Below are 14,943 nucleotides of genomic sequence, written 5' to 3' on the forward strand. Positions count from 1 at the left end.
AGAAGTGGAGTGAGGGGAGGTGAAAGGGGGTGAGGGGAGGTGATGGGAGGGGAGGTGATGGGGGGTGAGGTGTGGGTGAGGGGAGGTGAAGGCCGCTCACTCACCCGTCCGGCAGGTCCCACGTGGATCTGAGGCGGGAGGCAGCGTGTTGTGGCCGCTCTCCCGCTGTGTCCCGGGCGCTCGCTCGCTCCCCCGCTGACTGTAGCGGCGCCGGGGGGGGGGGGGGGTATCGGGGAGACACTGACACTGGAGGGGAGGGGGGGTGGAGGGGAGGTGAAGGGGGGGTGGAGGGGAGGTGAAGGCCGCTCACTCACCCATCCGGCAGGTCCCACGTGGATCTGAGGCGGGAGGCAGCGTGTTGTGGCCGCTCCCCCGCTGTGTCCCGGGCGCCACCATCTTGGGCACTCGGCGCCGCGAGGCAGCCTGCCTGGCCACTGGCTGTTCCCCCGCCGGGGAGGGGGGAGCATGTATATGTGTGGGGGGGGGAGAGGTGGGAGATATAGAGGGGGGGTCTCGCACGGCCGCTGACACTGGGTGGGGGGGGGGGGGGCGCCGAAGGGCTAATAATAGTGTGTGTGTGTCCCGCTGACTGTAGCGGCGCCGGGGGAGGGGGGGGTCGGTGTGAAAGCGCGGGAGACACGGGGAGAGGAGGAGGTGCGCGCGGGTGCTGCTAACACTGTGAGCCCCGTGTGTGTGTGTGTGTCCGTGTGTGTGTCCCTGTGTGTGTGTGTCCCTGTGTGTGTGTGTGTCCCTGTGTGTGTGTGTGTGTGTGTGTCCCTGTGTGTGTGTGTGTCCTTTGGCCCGTCACTCCGCCTCAAGCCAATGAGAGGTGTGCGGGGGCGGGCCAAGGGACCAATGAGATTTCCCCTAGGGACACCGGACATCCAGGCAGGCAGCAGGCATGCATGCATGCAGGCAGGCAGGCAGGCAAACATACAGTGCTTTCACTAATATAGTATAAGATAAGATCTTATACTATATTAGTGAAAGCACTGTATGTTTGCCTGCCTGCCTGCATGCATGCATGCCTGCTGCCTGCCTGGATGTCCGGTGTCCCTAGGGGAAATCTCATTGGTCCCTTGGCCCGCCCCCGCACACCTCTCATTGGCTTGAGGCGGAGTGACGGGCCAAAGGACACACAGGGACACACACACACACACAGGGACACACACACACACAGGGACACACACACACAGGGACACACACACGGACACACACACACACACGGGGCTCACAGTGTTAGCAGCACCCGCGCGCACCTCCTCCTCTCCCCGTGTCTCCCGCGCTTTCACACCGACCCCCCCCTCCCCCGGCGCCGCTACAGTCAGCGGGACACACACACACTATTATTAGCCCTTCGGCGCCCCCCCCCCCACCCAGTGTCAGCGGCCGTGCGAGACCCCCCCTCTATATCTCCCACCTCTCCCCCCCCCACACATATACATGCCCCCCCCTCCCCGGCGGGGGAACAGCCAGTGGCCAGGCAGGCTGCCTCGCGGCGCCGAGTGCCCAAGATGGTGGCGCCCGGGACACAGCGGGGGAGCGGCCACAACACGCTGCCTCCCGCCTCAGATCCACGTGGGACCTGCCGGATGGGTGAGTGAGCGGCCTTCACCTCCCCTCCACCCCCCCTTCACCTCCCCTCCACCCCCCCTCCCCTCCAGTGTCAGTGTCTCCCCGATACCCCCCCCCCCGGCGCCGCTACAGTCAGCGGGGGAGCGAGCGAGCGCCCGGGACACAGCGGGAGAGCGGCCACAACACGCTGCCTCCCGCCTCAGATCCACGTGGGACCTGCCGGACGGGTGAGTGAGCGGCCTTCACCTCCCCTCACCCACACCTCACCCCCCATCACCTCCCCTCCCATCACCTCCCCTCACCCCCTTTCACCTCCCCTCACTCCACTTCTCCCTTCCACCCCCCTTCACCTCCCCATTTACCTCCCCCCCTCCACCCCCCTTCACCTCCCCTCCACCCCCCCCTTCACCACCTCCCCTCCACCCCCCCCTTCACCACCTCCCCTCCACCCCCCCTTCACCTCCCCTCCACCCCCCCCCTTCACCTCCCTTCCACCCCCCCCTTCACCTCCCTTCCACTCCCCCCCCTTCACCGCCCCTCCACCGCCCCTCCACCCCCCCTTCACCTCCCCTCCACCCCTTCACCTCCCCTCCACCCCCCCACCTTCACCTCCCCTCCACCCCCCCTTCCCACCGCCTCCCCCCCCCTTCCCACCGCCTCCCCCCCCCTTCACACCGCTTCCCACCGCCTCCCCCCCTTCCCACCGCCTCCCCCCCCTTCCCACCGCCTCCCCCCCCTTCCCCCCCTTCCCACCGCCTCCCCCCACCCCTTCCCACCGCCTCCCCCCCCCTTCCCACCGCCTCCCCCCCTTCCCACCGCCTCCCACCCCCCCTTCCCACCGCCTCCCCCCCCCTTCCCACCACCTCCCCATCGCCTCCCACCCCCCTTCCCACCGCCTCCCACCCCCCGCCATCCCACCGCCTCCCACCCCCCGCCTTCCCACCTCCTCCCACCCCCCGCCTTCCCACCGCCTCCCACCCCCCGCCTTCCCTCCGCCTCCCCCTTCCCACCTCCCCCCCCTTCCCACCACCTCCCCCCCCTTTCCACCACCTCCCCCCCTTCCCACCACCTCCCCCCTCCTCCCCCTTCCCACCACCTTCCCCTTCCCACCACCTCCCCCCTTCTCTCCCTTTCCACCACCTTCCCCCTCCTCCTTCCCACCACCTCCCCCCTTCCCACCACCTTCCCCCCCCGCTCCCCTTCCCCCCCCCGCTCCCCTTCCCCCCCCGCTCCCCTTCCCCCCCTCCGCTCCCCTTCACCCCCCCTCCGCTCCCCTTTCCACCCCCCCCTCCGCTCCCCTTTCCACCCCCCCTCCGCTCCCCTTTCCACCCCCCCCTCCGCTCCCCTTTCCACCCCCCCCTCCGCTCCCCTTTCCACCCCCCCCTCCGCTCCTCTTCCCCCCCCCTCCACCTCTTTTACCCCTTTCCCCTCCCACCCCCTCCCACACTTCCACCCCCTCCTCTAACCCTTCCCCCCCCTCCTCTAACCCTTCCCCCCCCTCCTCTAACCCTTCCCCCCCTCCTGTAACCCTTCCCCCCCCTCCTGTAACCCTTCCCCCCCCTCCTCTAACCCTTCCCCCCCCTCCTCTAACCCTTCCCCCCCCTCCTCTAACCCTTCCCCCCCCTCCTCTAACCCTTCCCCCCCTCCTCTAACCATTCCCTCTCCTCCACCCCTTCCCCCCTCCTCCACCCCTTGCCCCCCTCCTCCACCCCTTGCCCCCCTCCTCCACCCCTTGCCCCCCTCCTCCCCTTCCCGCCGCCCTTCGCCTTCATGCCCGCCTTACCGCCTCCCCACCCCGCCTCTGCCTTTCACCCGCCCTTACTCCGGCCGCCTCTGCCTTTCACCCACCGCCTCACAGCCGCTGCACGCACTCAACAGACACCCGCCACACTCGACACATACCTGCCGCCACACACACCTGCTGCCTCCCGCCCCTACGCACCGACATCACTGACCCACCGCCTCACACCCTAGCAGGACCCCCCACTCACAGACAGCACTCACAACCCACGCGCCAGCCGCCGCCGCCTCACACCCTTGCAGGACCCCCACTCACAGACAGCACTCACAACCCACGCACCACCCGCCGCCTCACACCCTAGCAGGACCCCCACTCGCACACAGCACTCACAACCCACGCGCCACCCGCCGCCTCACACCCTAGCAGGACACACGACTCAGATTTTTACATCACTTATGGCACCAAAATATACATTGTACTGTGGTGTGGTTACAATAAACCATTTTTATACAACATCGTATTACATTTTCTTCCATCTTTCTTTTCAATATTATTATCCAACCTTTACAACAAACAGTCACCTATTGTTCCACGATTTATAAATAATACTACCTATTACGCATTTACATCCCGGGCAACGCCGGGTCTCTCAGCTAGTATATATATATATATATATATATATATATATATATATATATATATATATATATACAGTGTTCGACAAACCTATACATTTGCTCGCCCCGGGCGAGTGGATTTAACATCGTGGCGAGCTCCTATTGGACACCCAGCCGCACACGTGTGGTACTAGGTGGCGAGTAGATTTTTTTGTTCGGCGAGTACATTTTTTGGTGATTTGTCGACCACTTTATGTATATATATATATATATATATATAAGCTGTGACCATGCAGCAAGCTTAAGCCTAAGCCTATAGGGAACCATGTTAAAAATGGTTATTGAGGCAAAAAGTGACACTGTGTGCTCATTTGCATGTCATTTCCCAGAATCCCTTGCTGTAGTGGAAGTGCTGTATGCTGGGTGATAATGGGGAAAGGCAGGGTTGCAGACCTGCCTGAGACATGCAGATGAGCATACAGTTATATTTGCATATATATATATATATATATATATATATATATATATATATATATATATATATATATATCATAGAGTAACTATGCTCTACTAAGCTAATGTCTGGAAATAATAAAATCATATACAGCGTGCTCAATCTACAAGGGCCTGGGTGAAAAGGTCCAATGTCCAGCGCTCCCGACGAAGCAGTGTGCGAAACGCATAGGGCCATTGAGAGAGGCACATTAGAGATAGATCAGAGCCACACAGTACACCATCATTCCCCAGGTTTGGCGGACGCCAGACTGAAACAGACGGGGAAGGAGAAAGAGCAGTATCTTCCACTGCTTGAACCTCTGACGCCAGACGTGAAGACGGAGGCAAACACTCGCGAGAGTGCGTGACGTCACTTCTGGGACCCAGTGCTGGACGCTGATACCGGAGGAAGCACCGCATAGATTTCAGCTGGGACCAGCTGAAGGCTTTCTCTATGGCTGCTGGGCTCGAGTGAACCCGTACCCACCAGTGCTTTCTCACCTGAGTGAGCGATATTATCTTTTTATATATTTGTAATACAGTTTTCCATATACAAGCTGTGCTTGTCTATTTTTTTCGTTTCATATATATATATATATATATATATATATATATATATAAATAAATAAATAAATAAAAGAAAGTGCACGCTCCATGACGATGAAAACGCCCAAAAAATGTAATTAATGTCAATTTAAAACGATATTACCCAATACTGCAATTGGGAGCTGTTTTAAATGCGTTCCTGCAGACCTTAGTGCAGTGATTCCCAACCTTTTTTGTTTGGAGGAAACCTTTAAGTATTTCGTAACATTTTGGGGAACCCCTATCTGGATGACACATGTTCGACAGGGGTAAATCACAAAATAGACGTGTAAAGCAGTAGGGGTAATAAATAATAATTAACTCATACTTTTGAATAAACAATGTGTATATATTTTGTAATGATTTTGGTTTAAACATCACCCCCCCTGCATCTCACATCACCTCCCCCCTGCATCTCACATCACCTCCCCCCTGCATCTCACATCACCCCCCACAGATCGATCTCTCTGGCCTCGTTCAGGGTGCCGGAGGCAGGAGTTGGAGGGAGGGCGTTCGCGAGGGCGGGCGGCAGTCTGCTGGGTGATGTGTGTTCATCCTCCCAGCAGACTTTTTCAGGAGTTGAGGAGGCGGGGAGGGGGCGGGGCTACAGACGGCAGGTTAGGGATCCAAGTTGCAGTCTTGAAATCATTCTCAAGAATGATTTCATTGGCTGCCGAGGTCCAGTGACGCTGCTGCAGCTTCAAAAAACGAATTGGTTTGTTTATTGAAACTGTAGCCAGCGTCAACTCCGGGCTTCGGAGACAGTGCAGCTGCTACCCTGACAACCAGTATTCAATTTGAATACATTGTGTCCCACGTCAGCACGCCCGCCCTCCGAAGCCTGCACCCTGAACGAGGCCTCTCCCTCCTTCTCTCCTCTCCCCCCTTCACTCCTTTCCTCCTCTATCTCCTCTCCCCCTTCGCTCTCCTCTCCCTCCTCCCCTCTCTCCCTATACACACACACAGCAGAAGCAGCAGCCTCTCCTCCTCTTCCTAAGGCTGCGTCCATAGGAGGACAAGCAGCGCTGAGCCGTGCGAACGCTCCGCGCTGAGCCCCTGCATCCTCACTGAGGATGTCTTTAGAGGGGGCTCACGCGAGCGTCCGCAGGCGTGCTGAGTTGGATTTTTCAGCCGACAGCCAAGCTGTTTTTCAGCGCGCTGTCGGCTGAAAACATCCAATCAGCGCGAAGCAGCGTCAACGTCACCGTGACATTGACGTCAGTGCGTCGCGGGCGATTAGCCCAGCGACGTCACTGACCCGCCTCCCGATCGCGCCCGCTGGCTCGCCTGCTGAAGCTGTGCGATTTCATGCCTCAGCGCTGTTCAGCACTGCTCCCCCCCTCTATGGACGCAGCCTTAGCTCACATGCAAAGTTACAGCCGACACCACGGATCACCCTTTCCCCATCCCAAAGTAGCTCACAGGCCAAGATCTCCCTCTCCCATCCCATCCCTCAGGCAGCAGGAGGCTTGAGGCAGCGAGGACTGCACGCGCACTCCTTGGAGAGAGGAGGGAGGAGAGCCAGGGGTAGCAGCGAGTGCGGACGGCCAGGCGGAACCCCTGGCACTGCTCCACGGAGCCCCAGGGTTCCGCGGAGCCCCGGTTGAGAATCACTGCCTTAGTGGGAAATGGAATATATCCACAGTCCTTATCCGATGCGTTTCAGCGAGCGGGGCCCACAGATAATCACATTGTCAGTTGCCGTTGCGTTCCCGCATGAAAATAACGGATGGATTCGTCAGAAACGGTGCATGTAGATAGCACGAAGGACTCCGTCTCAGCAACGTGATGACATCAGTGACGTTTTACCATACGCGTTTCGTCACTATCACGTGACTTCACCAGGGGATTGACAGCTGCCTATCTCAGTCCCTTTTATAGTCCATTATACTGATCGTAATTAAAAATATAATAATTCAACAGATAGGAACACCAACAGGAGAGAAAAGAAAAAAACTCAGGAGAACTTATAGCAAAAGCACAAATTTTCATCTGCGGGAACTCAATGGGTACTGACAAAGTGATTATCTGTGGGCCCCACTCGCTGAAACGCATCGGGTAAGGCCTGTGGATACATCCCCTTTTCCTGCTAAGGCCTGTAGGAACGCATTTAAGACGGCTGTCACTTGCAGTATCCCTGCTTATTGCTACTTGTAGATGGAATACATACCAGTTGTTCATCATGTTATGGGATTCTTTTTGAACGCTGCAGCACTGTATATTCAGATACTGGTACGAGAGGTCTGCCTCTCGGCATTTAATCATGGGACACCTTTGGACTCTGAACCTACTGCCGGACCGGAGGTATTCAGCGACAAATCTGCATTAACAGTTTTTACTTTAGCCACATTTATGAGCGTATTGGGTAATATCTTTTTAAATGGCCATTTATTCAATGTTTTAGACATTTTCATCGTCATGCAGCGTGCGCTCTCTTTTCGTTTTTGTAGTAATTCTTCCGGATTTGGTTCCCCGCTGAAAGCTGCCAGACACTCTAAGGCCGAGTTCACTTGTATGCGGCGCACGTCCGTCACAATTTCGGGTTGTTCGGTGGGAGTTTTCAAACTGAAAACTCCACCGGCGGCAAAGTACAGTGTTGACGCTGCTACTTTTTGCCACTACAACCCAAAATGATATTTCGGGCTACAATCGCGCCACTCTGTGACACTTTGCCACGCCCCCAAACGCCGCGACCCAACTCCTGCAGCTAAAGCACAGATTGCTGAGCTGCAGGAGCATGCGGCGGAGGCACGCACGGACGCTCGCGGCCGTAGCATCCACCCTGAACTTGACCTAATTGATATTTGAAATATCTCATCTGGGACTCATTCTATATACATCACCCTCCTAAATTAATCATATTTCACTTGATTGTTATCTGATATATTTACCGGGTTTCTTCACATTTTTGTGGTTCACGTTTCCACGGAGCTGACAAACTTTTTGTCTTTTTTTTGTTTACATTAAGATATTACATACATTTGTTTGTCTTCACATATGCATCAAATCCCAGTCACTATATAGTTTTTTGTTTATTTTACTTAATTGATTTTATTCTACATATATATTATAATTAACATTTTACCGAGTAACATTAGCACATTTATATTATCACTTGGCTATCAGGTATTCGTCTTTTGTGTGTGTGTCTGTGTGTTTATATATAGTGACGTAAATATGTAGATAATATATCTATAAGATGACATAAATATGTATATAAAAAAAATATAAAATATGTATGTGTGCGTGTATATATATATATATATATATATATATATATATATATATATATATATACATATGTCATTATATATATTTCTTATATACATATTTATGTCATCTTATAGATATATTATATTAATCTATATATACACACAATGTTACATGCTGTATGTTATCATGCTGCAATGTCACTGCCCAGCAGAGCTTGCACTCTATCCTGCGCTCCCCTGGTGTAGGAGCAGCACGGGCAGTATCCCAGTCACCCACCTGCGCCCGCTGATGACGCGCACGGCCCGCAGCCCCACACCCGCAGCTGCTGCCATAAACAAAGATGGCGACGCAGGGTCCCTCGGCCAGAGCTCGGTGCACCGGAAATGATGTCACGCCCCCTCCCTCTTCCCGTTGCCCTGAGTGCGCGTGCAGGCTGTGTGACAGGGGCGGGCAAGATGGCGGCAACCTCCGCGAAAGGGCTCTCCGCCGAGCAGGTACCGGGGACCGGGCCATCTTATTGTGTGTATAATATATATATATATATATAAGTATTGTTATTTCATGAACATGTCATGTATGTAACGTGTGTGCATATATATATATATATATATATATATATATATATTCTAGAGTGTAAGCTCCTCGGGGCAGGGTCCGCCATCATGTTTGTCTTAATTGCTATGTACTCCTTCCTCATACAGTTATTGTCCTGTCTCCCACATTGTACTGTGCCATTAAAAAAAAAAAAAATATATATATATATACCTTGGCTGTGCTCAAAGCTGTGACCATGCAGCAAGCTTAAGCCTATAGGGAACCATGTTAAAAATGGTTTTTGAAGCAAAAAGTGGCACTGTGTGCTCATTTGCATGTCATTTCCCAGAATCCCTTGCTGCAGTGGAAGTGCTGTGTGCTGGGTGATCATGGGGAAAGGCGGGGTTGCAGACCTGCCTAAGACATGCAGATGAGCATACAGTTGTATTTACATTTATATATTTATATATATATATATATATATACTGAATTAAGTTATGGTGAGTAAACAAAGTGACAAAAACCCTCCACAGCAAAGCAAATATGCAAATGTAAATACAACTGTATGCTCATCTGCATGTCTTAGGCAGGTCTGCAACCCCGCCTTTCACCATTATCACACAGCACTTCCACTGCAGCAAGGGATTCTGGGAAATGACATGCAAATGAGCACACAGTGCCACTTTTTGCTTCAAAAAACATTTTAAACATGGTTCCCTATAGGCTTAAGCTTGCTGCATGGTCACAGCTTTGAGCACAGCCAGGGTTAAGGTGGCACTGTGTGCTCATTTGCATGTCATTTCCCAGAATCCCTTGCTGCAGTGGAAGTGCTGGGTGATAATGGTGAAAGGCGGGGTTGCAGACCTGCCTAAGACATGCAGATGAGCATACAGTTGTATTTACATATATATATATACACACACACACACACACACACGGGCCCCGTTTTTTTTCTTGCCCTGCTCATACAGCGTTTCCCAATTATTCCTGTGTTCATTACGTTCGGTGCTTGTTTTTCCGGCGGTACCGAGAAGGGGGCCGCCATGTCTGCGCATGAACAGAAAGGGGACTGCAAGTCTGCGCATGCGCATAAGCCAAAAATCGCCGGTTCTGCTTTTCGGCGATTTACGCTTTGCGGCGGCGCCAGGTAACGAACCCCGCCATACGAGTGGGGGCCTGCCTGTACACACGCACACACAGCAGTACCGTGTCTATCTGTGGAGAACAAGACAAAATACATACAACATAAATCATAAGGAAACAATAGGTAATGAGGCCCCTGTTTTTAGGAATGTACAATCTAAGAGGAATGGGAGTGTGACACAAAGTTAGTCCGTGTCCGTAGTAAGAGAGACTGTGCGAGCGCAGGAAGGCGATGTGCATGGCCATAGAGCGCGCGTGCATGGGGAGCAACGAGGCGGACGATGCGCGGCGAGACAAAATGTTTTGATGTTAACGTGCGACGGCCGGGTCACGTGCGCGGTTTAGCCAATGAGGGCGAAGCGCTCACATGACGTGTACAGGCACGCCTCAAAACGTTGAATTGGAGCTGCTCTTGGTCACATCTCCAGACCCCACGGACCTCCGTATTGCAGGCGTGCGTGACGTCACGCGCTCCTAATATGTACAAGCCCTTAGCGGTTGGGGTATAAGACCACTCAGCAATGTGCTATCTGTAGGCTTGTCCGGGGGAGAAGGAGTTAGATTTCCTCTTGTTTTGCAGACTCCCTTATTTGGAAGCCAGTCTCCCTCTTTCCAAGGAATAAATGCCTTTTAGACTTCGGGGGAATCCCTCTATTTACGTTCAGGTTTATCAATTTAAAATGAATTGTTATGGTTCTGAATCCCCGGAGCTCTCTTGTTTGGGCTGTTGGACCAGTACAGATAGGATTACTAAATGGCGTGTCTGGGTTTCCCTGAGGATACGGTCAGAGCCACTGACATCTGTTGGGCAGAAAGTTGAGGTGAATTTGGCCTATCCAGGAGCCTGCGGTATTTACATAATGGAGCCAATAGTATTCTATGGGGGACTTTGAGCAGGTACAAGTGGTCTTAACATCCTTTTTGTTTTTTGGAAAAGATTTGGGGATGTAATAATTGAGTTTAGTGATTAGCAGCTCATGTACCTACAGACTAATACACTAACTAGAGTCTAAGAATGTGCTAAAAATAACAAACACTAGTCCCCCCTCCTATAAGGCTACTAAATGTCCCCAGGTGATCACTGACAAATTGAGCTGCCATTGTATTCAAATGTAGAATTAGTCCCCAGGAACTGTGATAAAAAGTGAAAAACAGTTGGTCTTAAAGTCCTTTGGGTAGGTCCCTAGTAGATTCTTTGAAGCGATAGTCGACTCCTTTGTTCCTTTTGGGTAAGTTGGTTGTAGCATTGATGGCATCTTAAACCACTTCAATCTGGTTGTTGGCATTTGTTGTAGTGTTAGTAGGTGGAATGTCTGCTTTATTTGTGTTCTTTACCTCTCCAGGTGGTGGCGGGTTTCAACCGTCTGAGGCAGGAGCAGAGAGGGATGGCCTCTAAGGCAGCCGAGCTAGAGATGGAGATGAATGAGCACACGTGAGTTGAAGACGCCTCAGCAGTAACCTCAGCTTTATTACATACTAGAGGGGTGATTAGAACTGTGAGCTGCACAAAGGAACTGTCTTGTGTGTCAGACATAAGTGTTCAATGTCTTAAGGGAGAATGTGAGGCAATAAATAATGGTACTTGCTGCTAGAAATGAAATCCCTGGTAGTTGTATTGTCTATATCTTATTTAGAAAAGGTTTACTTAATTATCTAAAATAAAGATCCCACTAAAACTGTCCCCTCGTTCCTTTCTAAATACTGAACTCGCAGGTTTAGAAGTACAAATAAAGAATAGAAGCAGAGGTGGCATCAATGCATGTAGTGGCACTATAGTAATTGGAACTCCTGTACATTTAAATTACTTGTGTGTGGAGAGCAGACTGTGCCTTGCAGCCCTCCACTGAGGAAGACCTGTCAGTCACCACTCTGCTCTCTGAGATCACGCTCAACCATGCATGTTTGGGGCATGATCTCAGAGAGCAGAGGGGTGACTGACAGGTCTACCTCTGTGGGGGGCTGTAAGTACGCAATCTGCCCTGTGCATGTGTGTAATATATCCATCCAAACACCTTGGAATAAAAAAATACTCCAACACTTAGAGGAGTGTTTTTACTCCATAGAAAGAAAGCGCAACCTCTGGGTAGAAGTAATCTTTACCACCCAGCACCACTCCACTTTCACAGCTGGACCTGCTGGCGCTGAGATGCCCCAAGTCCAGTGGAGTTTATAGTAGCGGCAGTGATGGTACTAAACATAGCAATATCAACGAAGGTTAGTGTGTGGTGAGTCTTCACCGATATGTCACGTTGTCCCTTCTCTGCCTCCAGTTTAGTTATTGATACCCTCAAGGAAGTGGATCAAACCAGGAAGTGTTACCGCATGGTTGGGGGTGTGCTGGTGGAACGCACTGTAAAGGAAGTGCTGCCTGCGCTAGAGAATAACAAGGAGCAGGTAACACCCGCGTCATTACGTTCCAACAACGGACTTCAGCTTTTACCCTTTGGGTTCCCCAGGGCGTAGTCACTACATCATGGGGACTGGCACTCGGGAGACTCCATGACAGTGACTGTCATGCCTAACAGAGGTGTTTTTTTTGCCACGTGGATCTGTCCAGTGAGGAGGAGGGCAATTCCTCTTCTGTTTCTTGCGAAATGGCCCCAGCTGTCACGTGACCGCATTGTGCCGGACTGGCCTTGGTGCCGCTACCCCGCCAGCAAGGGTTAAGTCTGTATGTGCAACTTGTTTCTTAAATCCGCAAAGTGGTGCAAAACCGGGCAATGAGTTCTGATGATTACAGCTCATTATTGGCAATCGGTGTAAACTGTGAACCAGAAACATATCAGTAACCCTCGTTAGCCTCATGAATATATTTGGAAGTTATTTTTATTTTACTGTGGATATTTATACGTGCCACATGGTAATACGAAAACTTGCAAAAGTCATTTTGTCCCACGTTTCTTTATTTCCATAGGCCCGTCTGTGGGGCTCATAGGGGCTCTCCTGGATATAAGCATCTTCTTGCTGGACTTTAAATTGCCTAAGGCCGCGCTTATAGTAGCGGCGAGGTGCTCGCGGCCGCTAATGTCACATGTCGCCATCGCTATAACGAAGGTTGCACTCTAGTAGTGCGATTTCGCTGGCGGCAAGGGGCGGTGACGTCAGCGAGGGGGAAGGCAGAGGGGCGGTGATTGGCTGGCTGTCGGTCACGTGGTGCGGCCGTCGCTGTAAATCAGAATCCCTTGACAACCGCGATTTTGGTCGCTGCGCAGTACTATCGCGCCCACTATCGCCACCCGCGACGGACTTCATGAATTTGTTTTGCTGCTACTATAAGTGCGGCCTAATTTGGATGTCTAAACTGTGTAGCTGAATACAGCTTTTGTCTCTACAAACTTAAACTAGCTTATGGTCTGCGGACCAACACCACTTCATATGAATATGTCCTTCAGAAAGCCAATGATTTGTATTAATCATACATTCATTGAGTCACCATTTTGTGGATCGGGCAAACTTTGCCAGAAACCTGATAACGTGTTGGCCGCAGACTCTAAGCTTGATTACATTTGTGGAGTCAAAAGTTGTATTCGGTTAAAGCATTGGTTCTCAACTCCATTACCCCCCCCCCCCCTCCCCCCCAAAGGTCAGGTTTTCAGGATATCCCTGCTTCAGGACAGGTGGCTCAATCTTTGACTGAGCCACTGATTGGGCCACCTGTGCTGAAGCTAGGTTATCCTTAACCTGACCTGTTGGGGGATCTTTAGGACGAGTTGAGCCCCCCTTAGTTACAGGTTAGATGTCTTCATGAATACATTACGAGTGTGGTTTTCCCTCCCCGGGGCCGCTCTACGTTTAGTCAATTCCACTTATTTCTATTGGTTTTTGAAGGTGCCACGTCCTGCTCCACTCTTAAGTGGCCGATTTTTCCCTTTGTAAATCGCCAAATAAACAGGCGGGGAGAACAGCTACACGTTTAACCCTTCTCTGCTCGTTGCAGATTAACAAAATCATCGAGTCCCTGAACACGCAGCTGCAAACAAAGGGGAGGGAGCTGAACGAGTTCCGGGAGAAGCACAACATCCGCCTGATGGGAGAGGATGAACAGAAGCAGGCCGCCAAGGACAATGGGGAAGGGTCCGGCGCCAAGCTGAGCTCTGCAGGGGTCCTGGTGTCCTGATACCCCTCCCACACCCGAATCTATTACCCCATTATTTACATGCCTGGGATCGTCTCTGGCCACGTCACTGCTGGAAGGGTATAACCCGGCACTGATTTCCTTTTGGCCTTTAAGACGAGGGTTCTTTATGGTTGTCCGTGTGGACTTTAGATTGATTGCACACTGCAGAAGATTGGTTACCTTTTGTCAGTGTCTGATGTTAACCAGCTTCATGCAGTGCCTCATTTGGCATGACCCTTTCCAACACAAAACAATACACCTCATTACAGATCATGTACAAGCCTGGGCCACTCGCATCACTAGGGGTTAAGGGATTAACTGTATGTATTTGGGAAAGTTTGCCCTTGTAATATTTTTTTTTTTGTTAAATAAAAGTTTTTTTTCCTGTGTCCAAGGAAGTCTGAATTAAGCCACATTGTTGTGTGTGTGTCTCGTAACTTCACATTCCAAAGACCAACAAGCCTTGGCAATAATGACTTTATGTGGTCATTACAGGCATACCCCGCATTAACATACGCAATGGGACTGGAGCATGTATGTAAAGTGAAAATGTACTTAAAGTGAAGCACGACCTTTTTTCCACTTATCGATGCATGTACTTTACGGCAATCGTCATATACGTAACGTACATAACTGATGTAAATAACGCATTTGTAACAGGCTCTATAGCCTCCCCGCTTGCGCACAGCTTCGGTACAGGTAGGGAGCCGGTATTGCTGTTCAGGACGTGCTGACAGGCGCATGCGTGAACTGCCGTTTGCCTATTGGGCGACATGTACTTACTCGCGAGTGTCCTTACAGCGGGGTATGCCTGTATACTCTTGGTGATGACGGTCAGTATGGAATGGATTAGTCCTGTTCTCTTCAGCGTGGTTTCAAAAGAAAAAAGTACTGCCACATCAGATCCGAGCGTAGTAAGCTAT

At 51.7% G+C, this 14,943-nt stretch overlaps 2 protein-coding genes across 3 annotated transcripts in view; one reads left to right on the forward strand and one right to left on the reverse strand.

Moving 5' to 3' along the window:
- The window catches only part of NIT1 (nitrilase 1), a 33,472-nt gene extending 24,854 nt beyond the window's left edge, over positions 1 to 8,618 (reverse strand). The window contains exon 1 of one of the 2 annotated variants that reach the window (XM_075607945.1): positions 8,503 to 8,618. In XM_075607945.1, the coding sequence (XP_075464060.1) occupies positions 8,503 to 8,558 (56 nt within the window). In that variant the 5' untranslated portion in view covers positions 8,559 to 8,618. The remainder of the gene's footprint in view (positions 1 to 8,502) is intronic. The other variant, XM_075607946.1, reaches the window with a different exon arrangement.
- Positions 8,587 to 14,409, forward strand: PFDN2 (prefoldin subunit 2). Its single transcript, XM_075607947.1, has 4 exons — positions 8,587 to 8,720; positions 11,247 to 11,335; positions 12,174 to 12,297; positions 13,841 to 14,409. Exons 1-4 carry the CDS (start codon positions 8,610 to 8,612, stop codon positions 14,018 to 14,020), a joined length of 504 nt encoding a protein of 167 aa, XP_075464062.1. The 5' UTR covers positions 8,587 to 8,609; the 3' UTR covers positions 14,021 to 14,409.
- The last annotated feature ends 534 nt before the right edge of the window (positions 14,410 to 14,943 follow it).

Source organism: Ascaphus truei, chromosome 7, assembly GCF_040206685.1.
Source record: "Ascaphus truei isolate aAscTru1 chromosome 7, aAscTru1.hap1, whole genome shotgun sequence".
NCBI classification, from domain to species: Eukaryota; Metazoa; Chordata; class Amphibia; order Anura; family Ascaphidae; genus Ascaphus; species Ascaphus truei.